This window comes from Melopsittacus undulatus, chromosome 11 (assembly GCF_012275295.1).
Source record: "Melopsittacus undulatus isolate bMelUnd1 chromosome 11, bMelUnd1.mat.Z, whole genome shotgun sequence".
Taxonomy (NCBI): domain Eukaryota; kingdom Metazoa; phylum Chordata; class Aves; order Psittaciformes; family Psittaculidae; genus Melopsittacus; species Melopsittacus undulatus.
In genome coordinates, this window is record NC_047537.1 from 22,473,400 (window position 1) to 22,491,448 (window position 18,049).

The window sequence follows — 18,049 nt, forward strand, 5'->3', positions numbered from 1 at the left end:
GGATGGGGGTTGTTGGGTGTTCTGAAATACAGCTTTCCAATGCATCTATGCTCACAACAGGCAGCTATGCCAGGGTACACTCCGAATGAGTGCAGAGCCACACAATTCAGCTAACTGAAGGAGTTTGGTTGTCCTGGAACTCCAACAGCTTGAAAACCCTGCATCCGATCTGCAGAGCTGACTCAAAACCTGGAAACACAAAAGCCATCTGGTTGTTGCTTTGTTGCTTAACAAAAGGCTGTAGATCCGCAGCTGCCAATTTACTCATTTACAAGGAATGAGCTTATTTAGGAGAGGAGCAGAGCCTTTCCCTGCATTACTTCCCATTGGGCAAGAGGGGAGAACGGGGAAGGCTGCTCATCGCCGCAGAAAGCACATCTGGGATGCACTGCACTACAAAAACACTGCTTGTCTGACACATACCCTGTGCCATAGCTTGCTGGCAGTACCTCGTGCAGTGTGGGACCCTGGGACACCTGCACATTATCCACAGAAAAATGCATTTTAACCCCAAAACGACACCAAGGAAGTTTCCCCAAATTCAGATTCCTCAAATGAAACTCCTTGGGGTTGTTTTCCTCCTCACTGAGGGGTTCAGGGAGCACAATCCCCTTTCATTTTGCTAGGTCCTGAAGTGACCCATAGGGCTGAAGGTGGACCTCCTCCTCCTCCTCAGCAGCAGGTCATGCCAGTCCCACACAGCAGCCGAGGAGCAAGCAGGGCGCTTTCATCCCCGTTTCATGGTCCAGCTACCCATCCAGCCACCCAAGCAAGCTCATCCTGGGTTCCAACCACAGAAATGGGTTATTCTCTTTTCCATTGGGGTTGATTTCCAAGTGGATGAACGGATCCATCCTGCAGATGCAGGACATGGTGTGCCAGGAGTACACAGCTGCTGTGGGGTCACTTCTAGCCTGAAGTTGGGCTGAATTCATCCGTTTGTGGGTGGTCAAATCCCAAGTGTTTCCCTGCTGCAATTCCCTGAATTCCATTTAAAATATGGAATGATTGCAGCCTGACACCCACAGTTGTATCTACCACCCCATGCTCTGCCTGAGCCCACTCACCTGCAAGCCTTACTGCACCCCAGGAACAGCAAAGGCTTTTGAAGTCAACTCCCTTATTTCTAGCATCAAAGCACACGCATGATAGAAACACAGGCATTTAACAATCCAATCCATCTTTATTTTGGTAGTACTTTCTGCTGGAAAAGGAAAACCTTGCCCTTACAAACACAATGAAGTGGTAAAGGACACACAAGTGGATAAATTTAACTCCAAATGACTCAAAGCATCCAACAGCAACATCAGGAGGAGCGTTACCAACGTGTCACCTTCAGACCCAACACCTTCTGTGTCTGCTACTAGAGCACCGGATGCTGTCTACACAACAGACTTCACTTTCTATACAGAGAGCTTCCTAAATAAAGGCTTTTCTTAGGGACATATATGAAATCAGACACATTAAATTCCTCCATAGAAAAATACAACCTTGTAATAACACCACAAAGCAAATGCATCTTCCAAGTTTTGGATAACTATTTCTCCCAACCACCCTGCAAGGTAACTATACCCACTGGAACTGGTAACAGTGGCATAAACTGAACTGACTTACTCCAAGTCCCACAGTCAGCCTGAATCCAGCTGCCTTGTCTCAGTTGTATCTGCTAGAGCACAACCTGGGTGTGTGTATTGTGCGGCTGTGATTTGGCATGAACAAAGGGACTTCAAATTGCAGGAATAAAGCTCTCAAACCAGAGAATCCCCTGGGAATGTAGTTTTGCACATGTTTTCCCCTATTCTGGCAACTACAGCCATTGTATGACCCTCTGAAAGACTTCTGATACAATCCACTATGGTTACATCGATGTTTGAGGTGGCATCTTGTCCCACATTGACTTTGTATGCCCACACCAAAAAGATCCCACCCAAACACACAGTTCATCTAAGGAACCAAATTCTTTGGACATGTAGCTGCATAAATACAGTGCCACCATCAACTGGGTTACTCCAGAGTAAACAGGATCAGTACCAAGCTGAGCAAATAATGCTGCTAATAGAAGCTTTCTTATGATCCAATTGAAACATTAGGAAATAAGAAAGTATGTGAAATAGGGTGATGTTATCCAGACAGGCCAGAGCTATTTTACAGACTATTAACTTTGACTTTAACTTGAAGTTAAAAGAACGCATCAAGGCTGACAGGTCACAGCTGTATTTTGCTAAGTTCACATCAAGAGAGAGTGCTGTACATTGCTGGACAGATGTGCACATAACAGCTGAAACACCATTAAAAGGGAGGTGGAAGTAAGAAAGGTGGGATTTGGACAAGACACCTAACTTGTATGTACGTACATGGGAAAGCATCTTAGGACAAAATTCCGGGTCCCACCTTTGCTCCAAATGAAGGAGAATGCTCAGAGACGGCAGCAGCAGGGATGCAGGTGGGAGCAAAGGGATGGGGGTTCCTATGGGCTAAATAAAGAGCTGAATTTTGGTCATTTTAGTTTTCTTATAGGGAAGCTTCACCCCTAGAAAGGTTGAAACTGCAGCTGCAGTTTACAGGCTGGTGCTTTAATCCCATTCTTTACCTCCATTCTGTTTCCAGCACAGGAGATTAGGGCATATGCAAGTACCATGGCTGAGGGCTCCTCAGAACAGCGAGGTTCATGGTCTGTGCTCTTGACATGCCCCTGGGGAAGCAGATGGGATGTCCACGTGTTCCCACAGTTCTTGGGCTCAAATGTGAACTACAGAACAAAATCTGAACACGTTGATGCAATCTATGGGTGCAGAAGAGGAAGTAAAGGTTGTACATAAAGAGTTCACAACTCCCCATAGTAAAGTAAGAAACTAACGACAACAGGTTTGGGCTCAATATGCTGACATATCACTATCAGACGTATAACATACATTATTGCCTGATAAACACAAACAGTTGGGACATACAACTCTGCCTTAACCCACAGTTTCTTGAGTTTCTGCAATTAAACAAAGGTCTCTTCTAACTCCAATGCAGAGATGCATAATTGATATGACTTATGAAGCCAATGTCTTGATATAAATGCATCTCTATATCTGTTCATTGCAGAACACAATGAACTGTTAACAATCTTTAATTTTACCTTATAAAACTAAAAGAAGTGATGACAGCCTTGTGTAGAAAACCAAAAAATAGATATATTTTCTTACATTTGCCATACATTAGGCTAAAGGACCATCTATTCTGCTTTTCTTAGTGCTTCCAAGACAAAGCAAACGTTCCTGTGCTGAGCACACTGCTGCATTACTTACTGCTATCACAACAAAGACGGATTAGGAAATACTGTTGCAAGTACTTATGAAATCACTGTCAAGGAAAAGGAAGACATCTAAGGACTGTCTCTAAAAGCAACTGGCAGGACACATACTGTTACACCCAACAAAAGAATTACGACTGTAATGAACACAGGGAATAGTCACATCTCTGCAAACCCCATAACTACAGTTATGTCTTTGTACTTTCACCAAGCAGGGGGAAGAAAGCATCCCCTTCTGTACACCCCTTGAACCCTACAGTGCATGCATTACAAACACCACTGCCTCCTGTATCAGCAGCAGGAATCACCCACAGCTGCCTGCAGAAAGGAACGTGTGTGTCAACAAGTGCCATATTATATGTGTAAAGGAACATTTTCACATTGGTTGGATACCAAGGCTAAGCTCGCAGTGGTATTCAGGACACTCTGCAGTGAATACAATTACTTTGGAGTGGTTTTGCCCCTCTCTTATAAGTAGGTGCATCTTCTAAGCATAAGCAGGGACAGAGCTGCCGGTGAGAGAACAGGACCTTACAGGGATATGTGTCTGCATGGCACCTCGCTGGGCAGGCAGCAATACCCAGCCAAGGGCATGGGGCAAGGCAATACCCAGTGAGCAGGTCCCACAGGGCAGGATGCTCCAATAGCAACTGGTTCAGCTCAATGCAGGATTTCCAGTAAGGATCCCAACCTCAGCAAAGCACAGCTGAGGGAGGAAGGCAGCTGCTGCTCCTGCACAAGCCACCAACACCAGGAGATGACCGACTGTCATGGCAGCATCTTCTTGCTCAATGCAAACTGGGAAACAGCAAAGGGAGGAGGGATTCCAGGTCAGTCAGAACAATGGTGGGGATGCTCACTGCTATTGCAGTGATATTCCTAAGGCCAGGATGGTGCAACGCGCTCCATGCTTCCAATACAACTTCCTTCTCCATCCCAGCTCGGGTGTTTCCCATGCACGTGCCCTGATGTCTGCACAGAGGATCATCACTGGCACAACACATCAGCTGCAGAGCAGGTCTGGACCATGAGGAGCTCAGAAAACAACTCTGTCTTCCTGTGTCCTCTCCCACCACAGTGTGCTGTTCAGGGTGCCAAAGGTGCTGTCCTCCTCCTCCTGCTCTTTAGCAAGCTCCACAAAAACCTGGGACAAAGGGAGTGAATACACCATGCTGCTTGTAGGAATTCATACTAAAACCTGGGACAAAGGGAGTGAATACACCATGCTGCTTGTAGGAATTCATACTAAAACCCTCACGAGTATTCAAAGTGTTGCTTCATCTCCAAGTAGGAAGTTTGTAGTATTCTGGGGTTTGTTCTCCTTGCTCCTACCCTCCCAACTGAGCTCTTCAGGAGAACAGTGAAAAGGAAGCTGAACCAAATATACTGTGAAGGACATTTATGGTCAGCAATAACTAACACAGAATAAGCAATATTAAGCCTCAGCTTTACCCCCTTTTCAAGGAACTGTCTGTCCCAATTCACTCTGAAAAAGGGAATTTCAGGTACCCAAAATACCCAAGCAGGCATCAGCAGAGCAGCCCCAGCTGCCTGAAAGCCAGGCACAGGGCACAAGCTGCCTGGACAGGGCTCCTCCTCCCCTCTGTCTTCTATATAGCCAGTGCAAATTGAATCCACCCCAGATGCCTGCAAGAAACCCATCAAGAGACCTGCAACAGGGTTTACTTCCATTAAGTACCATTTGTTAACATACCTGTTCCAGTGTTGCCTGAGAAAAGCTGTACTCCTCAATGTTAAAGGCGTGTTTTACTGTTGAAAGAATTAATGAGAGCGTATTTAGGGATGCTTCACTATCTGACACCTTTGGATTTAAAGCATTCTAAGCCAGTAGAAGTGCTTACTCTCAATTTCACACAAAACAGAGTTGAGACAGCAAGAATAACAGAAAACATAAATCAAACAGCTTTGGAACAGTAATGCAGAAGTGCCACCTCATGGCAAATGTGTCGGTTATGGGGGACAAAATGATTTCTGTATGTGATGCATGGCAAGTGCTTACTTACCTTCTTCCAGCTTGGAAAAAGAATGTGAAAGTGACTGTACATCTTCTTTAGGAATTTTATATGCCAAAATAGAAGCAAAACTGCAATACAGAAACAAAGAAGATACAGCTTCAGGTGGGATTACTCAAAGCAAAAACAATAGCATCCAACTGAAGGGATTTAAACTCATTTTCTGAAGGTTACTGCAGGCATTTTGACTAGTTACCATCATACAAGACAACAGGAATGATGCAGCTCCGGACCAGCTGGTTTATAACCCTATCAGAGACCCAGGTCCAGGTGCATCAGCTGAGATCTCCGGAGACTGCTTTGTGTTTTATGCTCTTCAGCTTGGATTCAAGCATTTGTATTCTCTTATAAACTCATGAAAGGGAAATCACTGCCCGGAACTCCTGTGGTTGTGAGGTTTTGCCTTTCAAATGAGCTCAGGCAGAGGCCACAGGGTCTATGGGGACTTTGCATCATGCAGTGGTTCCCGCAACCCACGCTCCAGAACAGAGCTGCTCTACCCCACACATTTGCTTCTGTACTGAACCCTCCCCTCCACATCTCCCCCATTTGAGGCACACTCCTCACACAATGCCCCAATGCCCTTCTGGACAGTTCCACCAAGCCAGACCCTTGAGCTCATACAGCAAAGCTGTTGGCAGAAAACCACCCAACCCACCCTCAAACCCTGAGGTACCCCCCAAAACACTGAAGCATTTCCACACCAGGGCCAGTGACTCAGATTTTACCCATTTCCCGAGGGCCCCAACCGAGGAGGAAGCCGTCAGGCAACAGTTATGCAGAAACAAGAGTTTTGCTTCCTCCGTGCAGAACATCTGCAAGCAGGGCATGCAGCCATCACCGGCCTGCAAAACCCTCCCTTGTCTTGTTCTTTAAGCTATGTGTAAATACTTGGTGTAAGTTTTACTACCCTGGCATTCCCTACTCGGTGCCAAGGAATCAGGAGCTTTATTAACATCAATGTTTTCCATGCATTCATTCAACTTCACCTTTCCTGGCGATTGGCGTTGGGGAAGATGTGCAAAATCTGGCTCTGCAGATACTCCACCTGCTGCACATCTGCTGTTTCCTTTAGTTTCATTTCCAAGAAGTATCCTCTGCCAAACTTACTCTTCAGGTGCTGGACTGTACCTATACACCTACCAGTTGCAGAGAGAAAAGGAGAGTCGCACGTGCTACACCACACTCAAAAAGCAGCTTAACTCCTTACAGACCATTTACTGCAGTTTAAAGCTTCATTTTGCTCCAAGCTTAAGGTGCATAATAAATGGTGTATCTATAGTTTTAAGCAATATATTCTAGTTGGTTGCTGTTCTACCCTCCCTGCAGGAAGGGCTCCAGTGGTACCTGAGCTGCCCGGACACCAGGATAGCCACACGGTCACAGACAGCATCTGCCTCCTCCATGTAGTGAGTGGTCAGGATTGCTGCTCTCTCCTTGTTTTTAAAGGCTGCTCGAATTGCCCGCCTGCAAAACACAACCAAGAGAACCCCTGAATAAAACACTGCTCATGAAACAGTAAAGCCTGGGTGAGCAGGAAGAGGGGACGGTGACGGTCAAACGCAAACCCTCTGTTTTATGGACCTTATAACAGTTTTAATACTATTATAATTAACATTACATGACTCAAATCTACACTCCTTATATTGCTTTGAAGATTTCTTTTCACTTCCAAGCTTTAAATCTCCAGGCTCTTCTGGAAGAGGACACAGATGAAGTGCACCTGGCACTAAGGATGCATTCATTATTCCCTGTCTATGGCTCTCCCTAGTGTTAACAGGGATAATGCACACATAAAACTGGGCAGAGACAAGCCTGTGGCTCAGCATAGCCCTGGCAGCACTCACCACATGTGCTGCTTGGCTTTTGGATCCATGCCGGTCGAGGGCTCATCCAAGAGTGTGACCCGCGGGTTGCCCAGCATACTGAGGGCAAAGCACAGCTGGGAGGAAGGCAAAGGGACAGGGTAAGGACCCCATGGATGCTGAGGACACCCCACATGGGCAGTTGAGCAGCTCCCCCATACCTTGCGCTTTAGCCCCACTCCCAGCTTCTTGGTTGTCTTCTGCAGGTGATCTTTTAAATCCAGGGCACTGGAGATGCTGCAGAAGAGGGAGGACCGCATGTGAAAAGCTGAGAGTGATGGCTTGGCTTTCCCCTCATCACACTGCATGCAAACAGTCTCATTTGAAGAACTCAGTTACAAACATGTGGATATAATAGCAGAGCAATAAGCTGAATTGGAGCTGGGTGCTTCCATACAAACCCCACCATCTCCATGTCCCAGGGAGCCTGTGGTGATAGCCCAGACACACCAGTGAGCCCCAGCTCCCCATCCTCTGCAAAGGGCATCGATAGCACTTCATAACTTTAAAGAGAAGATGAAACTACAAATGCCAGTTGGATTTTGCATGGTTTAACCTGTGTCTCCTCACCTACAACTCACACGTGCTGAGTGTGCTGGAAAGATCCAACTGAACTTAAAGGAAAAAAGGATTCTATCAGGGAAAGTGGAAATAACCTCCAACAAACCAACCTCTAAGAAAAGCATAGCAAACCTTAAACATGCCTATAACAAACTACTTACCGTTTTATGACTTCCTTAACATCAGATGGACTCATTCCTTTGAGAGCACCATAAATTTCAAAGTGTTCCTGCAATGTAATATCTGGCCAAAGAGGGTTGGTTTGAGGACAGTAGCCCACAAACTTCACTGAGTCATCTTCGCTGGGCAGGCCAAAAGCATCATCTCCCATCAGAACCTGCGAGGAAAAAACACAAACCCTACTCAATAGTGTAAGCTTCAGAGCTGGTTTTGTAAAGTTTTAATAGAAAACCACTTGGGAATGCTAATAATAATAATACATTTATGTTCTGCTTGTGGCACATAACATACTTGCCCACTGGTTGGCTCTATCTCTCCAACGAGCATATTAATTAACGTGCTTTTCCCAGCTCCATTGGGTCCTAACAAACCCAGTATCTCCCCTAAGGAAAGAAGAACACAAAACATTGCCCATGAAGTCAGGTACATGGATTCAAGAGTCGTTGCTGTAACTAGAACAGCTCAACAGCAAGTAGCTGAACTCCAACCTTTCTTTACGCAGAGAGAAACATGTTTTGTTGCCACTTTCTTTATTTTTCTCCCCAAAAGAAATTCCTTCCTTTCATCAAACTCTTTGTGCAAGCTGCTGACCAGGATTGCTGGCATCTAGAACAGGAGAGAGGAGAGGCTGTGGGTATCAGCCACTCTGGGACAGCTCCAAATCCAGGCTCTGGGTAGCACCACAATGTTACCTCCTCACTTTTGGGGCTGCTCAGCACTTCTTGCACTCGCAGCCTCTCTGCCCTCACATCTTCATCTTCATTCTCATCATGGGGCACGTCTGGAACCTTCCAGGTTTTGGCTTTTGTAAAGCACTTTCTAAGGGGAAGAAAACAACACGATGCCAGTGCTCAGTGTCCAGCTGAGATCTGCTCACTGCTTTGATGCAGAAAGCAACTCGTGTTTGCCAGCCCTGGGAGTAACACGTTTCTGCAGCACATCTGGGAAGCCCCAGAAGAGCAGAAAGAGATGTCAATAGCTGAATTTCAACTGAAATTAGGAGAGCAAGTTCTGTAGACACCTGGGATAGGATATAACCAAAGGTATCACATTTTCTGCAGCATCCCCCATAGCTATACACTGCATACTCCAGTTTCATCACCAGCATCACTTTCAAAAGCAGCTCCTCTGGATTATTACTTTTACAAAGCCTATTCAACAGAGACAGACCTGAAAAATGGATCCTCTCTCACTGTCCTCCCTCCATTCTTCAGCTCGAAACACCGCAGGAGGAAGAGCCACACCACACACTGCAAATAGGGCTAAAACAGACAAATACAGTCTGGTTACTCAGACCACTGCTGGCCCTCCAAGGCTGGGGACCCTATAGGTGATCCCACCAGTGTAATGAGTGACAAGAAGCCCCAGCTCACCACAATCAGAATAGTGCTCATGTTTCCAAGATGCTACTCAGTGGATCAACACTGAGGATGTGCAGCCAGAGCCTGCTTAGATTTAATAGCAATTATGTGGGGTTTCTGGAGAGAGAAGGGCCTCTCCCCTGCTCCAGCTCTTGCTCCACCAACATGGACTCCCCTGTTAACTCCCCTGGCACCAGTGATGAGGCTGCTGAAGCAGCAGACATTGACCTGGTAGGCACTGCAGCTTTACTGGTACTGTTCATACTGAAACAGGTTACAAAAGCTGCAGGCTCCAGTGATGCTCAGCATTAGATCAAATCTTTGCTAATAAAGATGCCTGAACAGAAGGGGCCTCCCAGCAGGAGCTGGTAATTCTCTACAGCAAACATGGCAAATAATCCAATAACCATGCTTACAGCTAGAACTGCTACCAGGAGCCGGTCCCACGGGTCATAGTATCCACCGTTCCTCCGCTTGCCTTTCCATGAGACCTGACAATGAGGAAACACATATCCAGGTAAATACCAGAGACTACTTATTCTACTTCAATCTCCAATCACTTCAGTCTCCAATCAGACATTTAAGTTCATTGCTCAAGCAAAGATCCTGCTTGCACAAGTGCAACACCCCTAAAACTCCATCAAAGTCCCTGCGGCTGCTCCTGGTTTAAAGCCACCAGCTCCCAGTTAACCCCTCTCCCATCTCCGGGTTCGCTCAGTCCGCAGGCTGAGAAATACATGGTTTTCCTTTAGGTATTTAATGGAAGAGTTGCTCCTTTCCTTACTTTAGAGCTGCAGTGCTTCACTTCCAGGATAAAGGTGACTCTTCACCAGAAGTGCTATTTTTCACGTGTTGAATGGCTATAGATGATGTTACACCACTGCTGCCCCGTTATCATTACAGACCCCCCTAAACCCAGTCACCTGCAAGCACTGTGGAGAGGATCTCCTGTACCCCCCTTACCTTTATAAAACAAATCAGGCAGCCAATAAGGGGGTAAATGGGAATGAAGATGGAGAAGACATAATGCAGGACGGTGGTTATCAGGTAATAGTCCAGAAAAAAGGCCACTTCAGTGACAACGGTACAGAGCAAAGCCGTCTGTATGAAAGAAAAGGGGAAAAAGGTTAATTTTCATTTAGTTCAGACTCTCTAAGCATAAATAATCTAATTTGAGGTACGTTGAGTTTATATCATTCAGGATATGGCAGTAATTCACATTAGTGAATGGTTCAGATTTGCCGTGCATTAAGGATGCACAGCACAATAAAACAGCTCTGGAGAGAACCGATCTCCCCAGCTAACCAGAACTGAGGCAAAGCTACTCACCACTGAAAAGATAAATGACCAAAATTCCTTTGTATTCTGGACTTTTCTAAAGGTGAAAGAGACGACGTAAGTGAAGAGCACGACTGATGGGACATACCCGATGAGGCAGAAAATCTGCAACGAGAGGAAAGGCTCCTCAGGGACACAAGAACCCATAGGGGGATGCTCTGTTTAACTGGAATTACTTCAGTGTGCTTTACAACTCTGGATTCATCTGCATCACTTCACTTGAGTTATGTTGCCACCTTGGTACATACAATATACACTATCAAAGACATGAATAAGAGTATGTGGATAGGCAGGAACACAGTGTTTCTTTTAAACCATTTCCCCTTGTTTAAATAACACAGGCTCCCATACACAGACCTCAAGATTTCGGCAAATATTAGGAATTCCACCTTCAACCTCAGCATTTGCACAGGAACGAAAGCAAGGGTAAAGGATAAACCAGGGATGCAGCACAACAGTCACATCCCAAACCTGATTAACTCCAGAGCAGTGAGGAGAATCTGATTCTTCTCAATTACAGCCAATATCTCAGGGAAGGCCACACTGAATATAAAAGACATGAAGACTTGTAGCCTCTTCACTTCATTCACATGCTGCAATGCGTTGTGGAGCTGCTCTGTGTTCAAAGTCACTGTAACCTTGTCATTAGCAGCACGCTGATGCAAAGGGAGCAATTACCAATCAGCAGCAAAAAGCACGAAGCAGACTGAGCAAGCAGGGCAAGAAAGGATGGAGCATTTCCTTGGAAGGTCCTTGTATGTTAAAGCTGTTTTATTCGAGTTCTGAATGAAACTCCAAAATGTGAGTGGTTTTCCCCATGAAAAGTACTATGGTTTTGCCTTTGGTGCAGCCTGACCGGTGCCTCTGCTCCAGCAGCCTCAATTGAGCATAGTCATAGAATCCCAGACTGGTTTGGGTTGGAAGGGACCTTAAAGCTCCTCCAGCTCCAACCCCTTCCACTGGAGCACCTGCTCCAAGCCCCTGTGTCCAACCTGGCCTTGAGCACTGCCAGGGATGGGGCAGCCACAGCTTCTCTGGGCACCCTGTGCCAGCGCCACAGCACCCTCCCAGGGAACAGCTTCTGCCTCAGAGCTCAGCTCAGTCTCCCCTCTCTTGGGCAGGTTCAAGCCATTCCCCTTGGCCTGTCCCTATAGGCCCTTGTCCCAAGCCCCTCTCCAGGTTTCTTGTGACCTTAGAGCAGTCTTCTAGTACCTATCTAAAGGGAGCTCCTGTCCCCCCTGCACTCACCACAGCAAGGAACTTGCCCACATAGAAATAAACACCATAGTGGAAGGCGAAGAGGCTGCCTATCATCAGGGTGAGGATGGAGAAGAACAGCGGAAGGTCAACCACAGCTTGCCCAGTCCAGTAGGCAGAGGGGTAAAGCCCAGCTATCTTCAGCTGTGTGTATGCTTTGATCTGCAATGGGACAAGCAAACACCATGTTAATTAACTACTAATTAAAACACCTCTTCAGATTTTTCCTCCACATCCCAAGTTCTTGTGCATCCTCAGAATCAACACCCAGGAGTTTACCTTATGGTTTTCTGCATTATCCATAGCAAAATAGGGTGGCATCCCAGTTATGATGATTCCCAGCAACACAGCTTCAAAATAGATCTCCAGCCTGAAAATGGTGTCTGGAAGGTTCTGAAATATAAATCAGATTTCTTCAGTACTAAAATGCATGTGACCAAAATAAATGCATTTAGAATTGGAACACGACTGTAAATGCTGATGGATTCTGTGTGTCTCAAGATCATCTGAGCCACAGCAGGAAGAAAAATCCCTATGGAAGCTCTGGAGTGTTTGAAAGTGTGTACAATAAACTCCTAGTGCATTTGTCTCCTGCAGCAGGTCCTCTCCTCTCCTAAAGGCTACCCCAGCTCTGCACAGGAAGCAGCAGAGCTCCAGCATCCTCACATTCAGCCCCAAAGAACTGCAGGTAACCTGTTACAAACTTGTAATGAATTCCCAACAGGCCATCCTCTTTCCAAGTCCCTTTTTCCTCCTCTTTCACAAGCTGCAGAGCAAAATCCTGATACTTTTCACCATGGAATGGTTTGGGTTGGAAGGGACCTTAAAGCTCATCCAGTTCCAACCCCTGCCACGGACAGGGACACCTTCCACTGGAGCAGCTGCTCCAAGCCCCTGTGTCCAACCTGGCCTTGGACACTGCCAGGGATGGGGAAGTGTCCTCTTTGTGTCATTCTGATGCTTTGCCACCTACCCTGTGTTTAAGGGTGGTTTCTGCTGTGCTGCTCACCTGAATGAAGGGGTTGCTCCAGATCTGAATGCTCTCCGTCACATTTAAATTGCGCAGGAGTAGATTGCTGATGATGTTCATTAACACTGGCAGGGAATGCACCATGGTACTGTTGAATATGACTGTAAAAACATAGTTCTGGAAAGGAAAGTATGTGCTGGATTAATTATTCTGCATGAAAGGTAACACCCTGAGAGGGGTCTCCTATGGGCTTGATTAAACCTGAACATGGGGACAAATCCTTGCACAATAGAGGATGCTTTGCAGGAGGCTCTGGGCTGCTTGGGGCGGTTCTAGCACACCAGGGTAGTTATAACACATCACCTAATTCAGGACAACAGTCATGCTCACAGAGAACAAGTTATTTGGGATAAATTCCCAGCGTGTTCTATGCAACTGTGACACTGTGACAAATGATGCTCCGGACAATTACAGTCTGAACAACAAACCCCACAGCAACCCACACTCGTGTGTTCTTCCTAATGCATTTAGGAACCAGACAGGCCCAAATCTATATGAGCTGCCCTGTCACACTGATATCAACACTTTGCAATGAATAAAAATGGGAACGAGAGGCAGAGCTGGCGTGTTGCAAAGCAGTTCCTTTGCTAGAGAATAAATACAACCCCAATGCTCAAATCTGTTTCACGGTCCTCCAGTGCCCATACTGCAATGAATACTTACAACCCAAGAAACTCAATTTCTTTACACATGAGAGCACAAGGGAATTATACTTCTGTCGAATTGTACAATTCAACCAGCATAAGAACAAAAATGAATCCCTGTGCTTATAAAGTAAAATATTCCTCTTGGCTATTTGTATCCTTGGGGGGAGAAAAAAGGGGATGGAAGTTTTATTGGTCTACCATCATTATCATTATGGGAGGACATTCATTTTGATAATCTGATAATATTTCCATTCCGTTAATACAGCCCTCTTGTATAAGCAATATCATATGATATTATTTGATTACATGACTCAATATGTACCTTTCAGGCTGGGAAACAACAAACCCAGCTGCTTGTCCGCTCCTTGGGATACGACTGAGCCAGTCTGGCTCTCTTACCTGCCTGGATTCAAGATCAAGCACATTTAAAGCTGCGCTGTGAGGTGCTACTGAGACGTAATCACTGTCATTGAACATCTCCAGGAGGATGTTCATGCTCCCAAGAGAGTGGACAATGTCATCGATACCAGACTCTGGTGTAAGAGAAAACGACATCAAGTCATGAAATCATTTAGGTTGAAAAGCCCTTTTAGATCATAAAGTCCAACCATTAACCCAGCACTGCCAAGCCACCACTAAACCATGGTGGCACTAAACCATGGCCCTAAGCATCACATCTACATCTCTTTCCAAACCTCCTCAACACTCACTAATGCATCTTCTCAGTGGTACAACCCTATGAAGAAAGATCACCATTTCCATACACCCAAAGAGACTCCTCTGCTATTCCAACCAACAGGAATGGCTTTATTTCGGCTTCCCACTCCATAGCTTCCAAAGAAGTCAAGAAAATGTTATGGTTTTATTCTCCAATGCATTTGTGCAAGTCCGATGGAGCAGAGCTGCCAATGAGCATTATCAGGAGACTCAAAGCTTCAGCTGAATAGAGAATTCACTAAAATAGCAGCACTTTGATATGGTGTCCAGAGAAATTAAGTTGCATTAAGCACAAATTCCTGTAGCTCAGACACTCATTTCTATTGCCTGCATTTGCTGCTATGCACATTTAAAACATCCCAAGTTGAGGCAAAAAGCAGTTTTCCAAACTGTTTTATAGCAGGATTTTAATGTTGATGGATCTAAATGGCTCTGGGGCCAAGTTCCCTCATATAGGTCATTTGATGACACAGTGTGTATAAAGCTACCAGACATGGAGGAGGAGGAGGAAGGTCTCCAAATCAATCCCTATGACATGAAGGATACTCGCTCCCTGCCACCTCTGGGCACTTGGAAACTCTTCCTTTGGGTTAATTACATGGAAAAGGTTTGTCCCCAGGCCCAAAAGCCATTCACATTATCCCTGCCCACCTTGTAAAACGCTATCTTAAAGAGAGAAGGGGAGACAGGAGCATCTCTGCCCTCCTACCTGTGGAGTTCTGCAGCAGGAGACGGCTCCTGTACTTGTGGGAGCTCTCTCCAGGCTTCAGCAAGTACAAATCAGGGGAGAGCCTGATGGCAGTAACAGAGTTTTTGATGATGTGATGTATGAAGAACAGTAAAATCTGAACTACGAGGAAGATCAGGAACAGCAACAACCTGCAAGAGAGAGGAGTTTGGGGTTCACCAGAATCCAGCCAAAGCCAACCCAGTTTCTGTGCATACTACTAAACATCACCTCCCTCACCCCACAGAAGCATGCATTCAACACTAATGGATAGCATCACTTATTATGCTTTAAATAGAACTATGGGGAGAACACTGATCACACCCTGCCCTTTGTTTGTGTCATTCAAACAGGTTTTGAACGTTTCTTGTATACAAATGGGAAAGCCCCAATACTCACATCACTCTCACACACTTATTTTCCCGCTTGAGACTAAGGAAATGAACTTTTGCTATGGTGGCAACCTGCTTCTTCCAGAGGGCTGTATTGCTCATTGCTGGTGCCTTCGTCTCCGACAGCATCAGGAGGCTCTGCTCCATATCATCCATGGATTTTGTATCCATTTCATCCTGCGCTTGCTGGGAATTGAACACGCTGTAATCTGAAACAGAAGAGAGTGAAGCTGTCCAATGTGATGCTCTGGCAGAGCACGGTTTGAAGCTGGGTGGCCATCAGTTCCTGCCCCTTGCTATTGCAGAAGCCATCTCATCCCATTCCAGTGCCACAGCTTAACCCCAAGGTCAATGACACTGATCCACCCAAAGCTCTGAATCATACACACACAGCAGATGATACAAATTTCTGCCACTCAAAAGGTGTATTCATCCCTATTCCTCACCATTAACCTACGTATGCATCAGTATTAGTCAGTACCAGCGTATTCAGCTATTAAACCCTCTTATACCCACACAGAAACATTGCAGAGCAGGATAGGTTACTAGTCTGTATCACTCAGAAAGCTCTAGAAAGATTAAGATAGCTTAAACCATTCAAAGTAAACATCAAAAGAAGAACTGATTCATTCTGGAGTAACACTGAGTGATCCCGACTTTATTAGAATTGAAAGTTAATTTAAAGGAGGGGGAAAAAAAGAGACAAGTTCATCTATTTCATCCTGAAGTGCAGGCTGTTAATATTACTGCTCATGCAGAAAGCTGGAAATGAATGTTACACTGTGCATTTACAACTGCTCCAAAGTAAAGCTCCATTAGGACAATAAAGCCCATTTTAAGAAGCACCACTACAAAGCAAAGAGCTGTAAGCTCCTAAATGAAACATTCACTACTGCAGACACAGCAAGTAAAAAGCTTTTCCCCTGGATCCTCCCAGAACAGCTCCACACCCAAAACCACTGCTTTTGAGTGGGTTTTGTGTTAAATGTTTCAGAAGGCTGGAACCGGCTGTGAGAGCAGAGGAGCTGATGCGCAATGCAATGGGACTTGTTATTCCTGCCTCCAAGGCAAAGCTCCTTCTGGCAGTGACATGGGCAATTCTACACTAGTGAAGGTTAAATCAGATATGAAGGTAAACAGGAAAATAGCCATGGTCCACCCCACCTGCTTGATCAATCTCTGCCTCAACCTCCAGCTTCAGGTAGACATCCTCCAGCGTCGTCATGGAAACGCCATAGGTGATAACGCCCAGGTGGGAATGGGTGTCGAGGTCAGAAAACAAGCCTAGAGACAGACATGAAGCATCCTGCTCTGAAACAGGGTTACATCATCTCCCAAGAGGTCTTCAAGGCATCCCTAAAGCCTTCTGCATGGTGGGGAAAAAGGAGGTAATGTGTGAGTGTGGTTGCTTAGCTATGAAGGCACAGGTTGTGGCTTGAGAACCAAGGTTGGGATAAGCCCCTTTTAGCACAAAACAAAATGGTCAGAAATGGGCATGTTTTCCTGTAATTGCAGTGTTTGTGAAAAACACCTCAGCATCCTAAAGCTCCTGGGCTCAGATCTGCTTCTGCCAGCCCTACAAAGTGAAGGACTTGCTAAAACAAGGAGCTTCAGAGCCAAGATCACACTGAAGGTAAAATGGGAAGAGCAGCCGGATACACAGCGATGCTCATCACATCTCCACAATCCCTTCTGTCCCTGTGGCTGAGGCATGTTCCCAACCTGGAAACAGTGCTGGGGAATTGATTCAATCCTGCCTGCTTTTCCAGAGAGTTCACACAGTTTCTGCTAGAGGCGAAATGAATAAATTATTAACTGGTTAAATGCAATGGGGAAAATGCCATTTATGAAATAGAAGCCGCATATTCACATCAGTATTGATTCTCCTTTAGCTTTGCACAAAGGGGACACGGTTTCTTCTATACCCTGGGAGGTGACCAAGGAGCTGATCAGGTAACTGCTGCCATCTAGTGACATCAGCACATCTGCTCTGTGCTCCCTCTTACAGTGGGTTCTAAGGCAGTGACACGATTCTCTTTGCGGCTCACAACAAGGGGGATTGACTTTGGGAGGACTTGGGGCTTTCTGGCTTCGTGCTGGAGGCCAACCCTGCTCATGAAAACACTCTATAAGAGATGATGCTTCTGCAGTACAAAGGGGTCTCTTCATCCTCCTGCTAACAGCATCTCCTCAGTGTTGGGTACCTGCATCCTTCTTAACACACCACAGCCCCTTCGGGGGATGCAACAAGATCCTCACTCACCCAAGACCTCACTTAACCGAGCATCAGCCAAATAACAAATACATATAAAAACACATAAATGCACAAGTGACAACGTAATGAGAACTGCAAGTTACAGCCACGCTTGATGGTTTTCATTTCTGCAGCCATTCAACCCTGCAGCACCACAGAACCATCAGTACCTGCAAACTTGTCCATGTCCTTAAGCGGCAGCGTGTACACGAGCTGCTCGTCGTTCTCCTGGAGCAGGCTGGCTGCAGGGATGTGCTGTCGTATCAGAGAGGTTGTAGCTTCTGTGTTGCAATAGGCATCGATGTGCATGCTATGAAAACACAGGAAACTGGGGGTTTAAAGCTTTTCTCCTTACACCAGCATAGGAGAGCACCAAACATTCGGTACAA

At 45.8% G+C, this 18,049-nt stretch overlaps 1 protein-coding gene across 1 annotated transcript in view; it reads right to left on the minus strand.

Annotated features, from left to right (window-relative positions):
- Nucleotides 1–1,163: 1,163 nt before the first annotated feature.
- The window catches only part of LOC101880474 (ATP-binding cassette sub-family A member 5), a 31,802-nt gene continuing 14,916 nt past the window's right edge, over nt 1,164–18,049 (minus strand). The window contains exons 18-40 of the mRNA XM_034067541.1: nt 17,831–17,970; nt 16,571–16,690; nt 15,414–15,615; nt 14,997–15,166; nt 13,970–14,103; nt 12,903–13,040; nt 12,173–12,286; nt 11,885–12,055; nt 10,628–10,741; nt 10,262–10,399; nt 9,715–9,789; nt 9,104–9,199; nt 8,630–8,752; nt 8,426–8,543; nt 8,229–8,320; nt 7,919–8,094; nt 7,358–7,433; nt 7,179–7,273; nt 6,679–6,798; nt 6,321–6,470; nt 5,323–5,402; nt 5,013–5,068; nt 1,164–4,442 (exon numbers count right to left, since the gene is read on the minus strand). Of these exons, the coding sequence (XP_033923432.1) occupies nt 4,335–4,442; nt 5,013–5,068; nt 5,323–5,402; nt 6,321–6,470; nt 6,679–6,798; nt 7,179–7,273; nt 7,358–7,433; nt 7,919–8,094; nt 8,229–8,320; nt 8,426–8,543; nt 8,630–8,752; nt 9,104–9,199; nt 9,715–9,789; nt 10,262–10,399; nt 10,628–10,741; nt 11,885–12,055; nt 12,173–12,286; nt 12,903–13,040; nt 13,970–14,103; nt 14,997–15,166; nt 15,414–15,615; nt 16,571–16,690; nt 17,831–17,970 (2,806 nt within the window). The 3' untranslated portion in view covers nt 1,164–4,334. The remainder of the gene's footprint in view (nt 4,443–5,012; nt 5,069–5,322; nt 5,403–6,320; nt 6,471–6,678; nt 6,799–7,178; nt 7,274–7,357; nt 7,434–7,918; nt 8,095–8,228; nt 8,321–8,425; nt 8,544–8,629; nt 8,753–9,103; nt 9,200–9,714; nt 9,790–10,261; nt 10,400–10,627; nt 10,742–11,884; nt 12,056–12,172; nt 12,287–12,902; nt 13,041–13,969; nt 14,104–14,996; nt 15,167–15,413; nt 15,616–16,570; nt 16,691–17,830; nt 17,971–18,049) is intronic.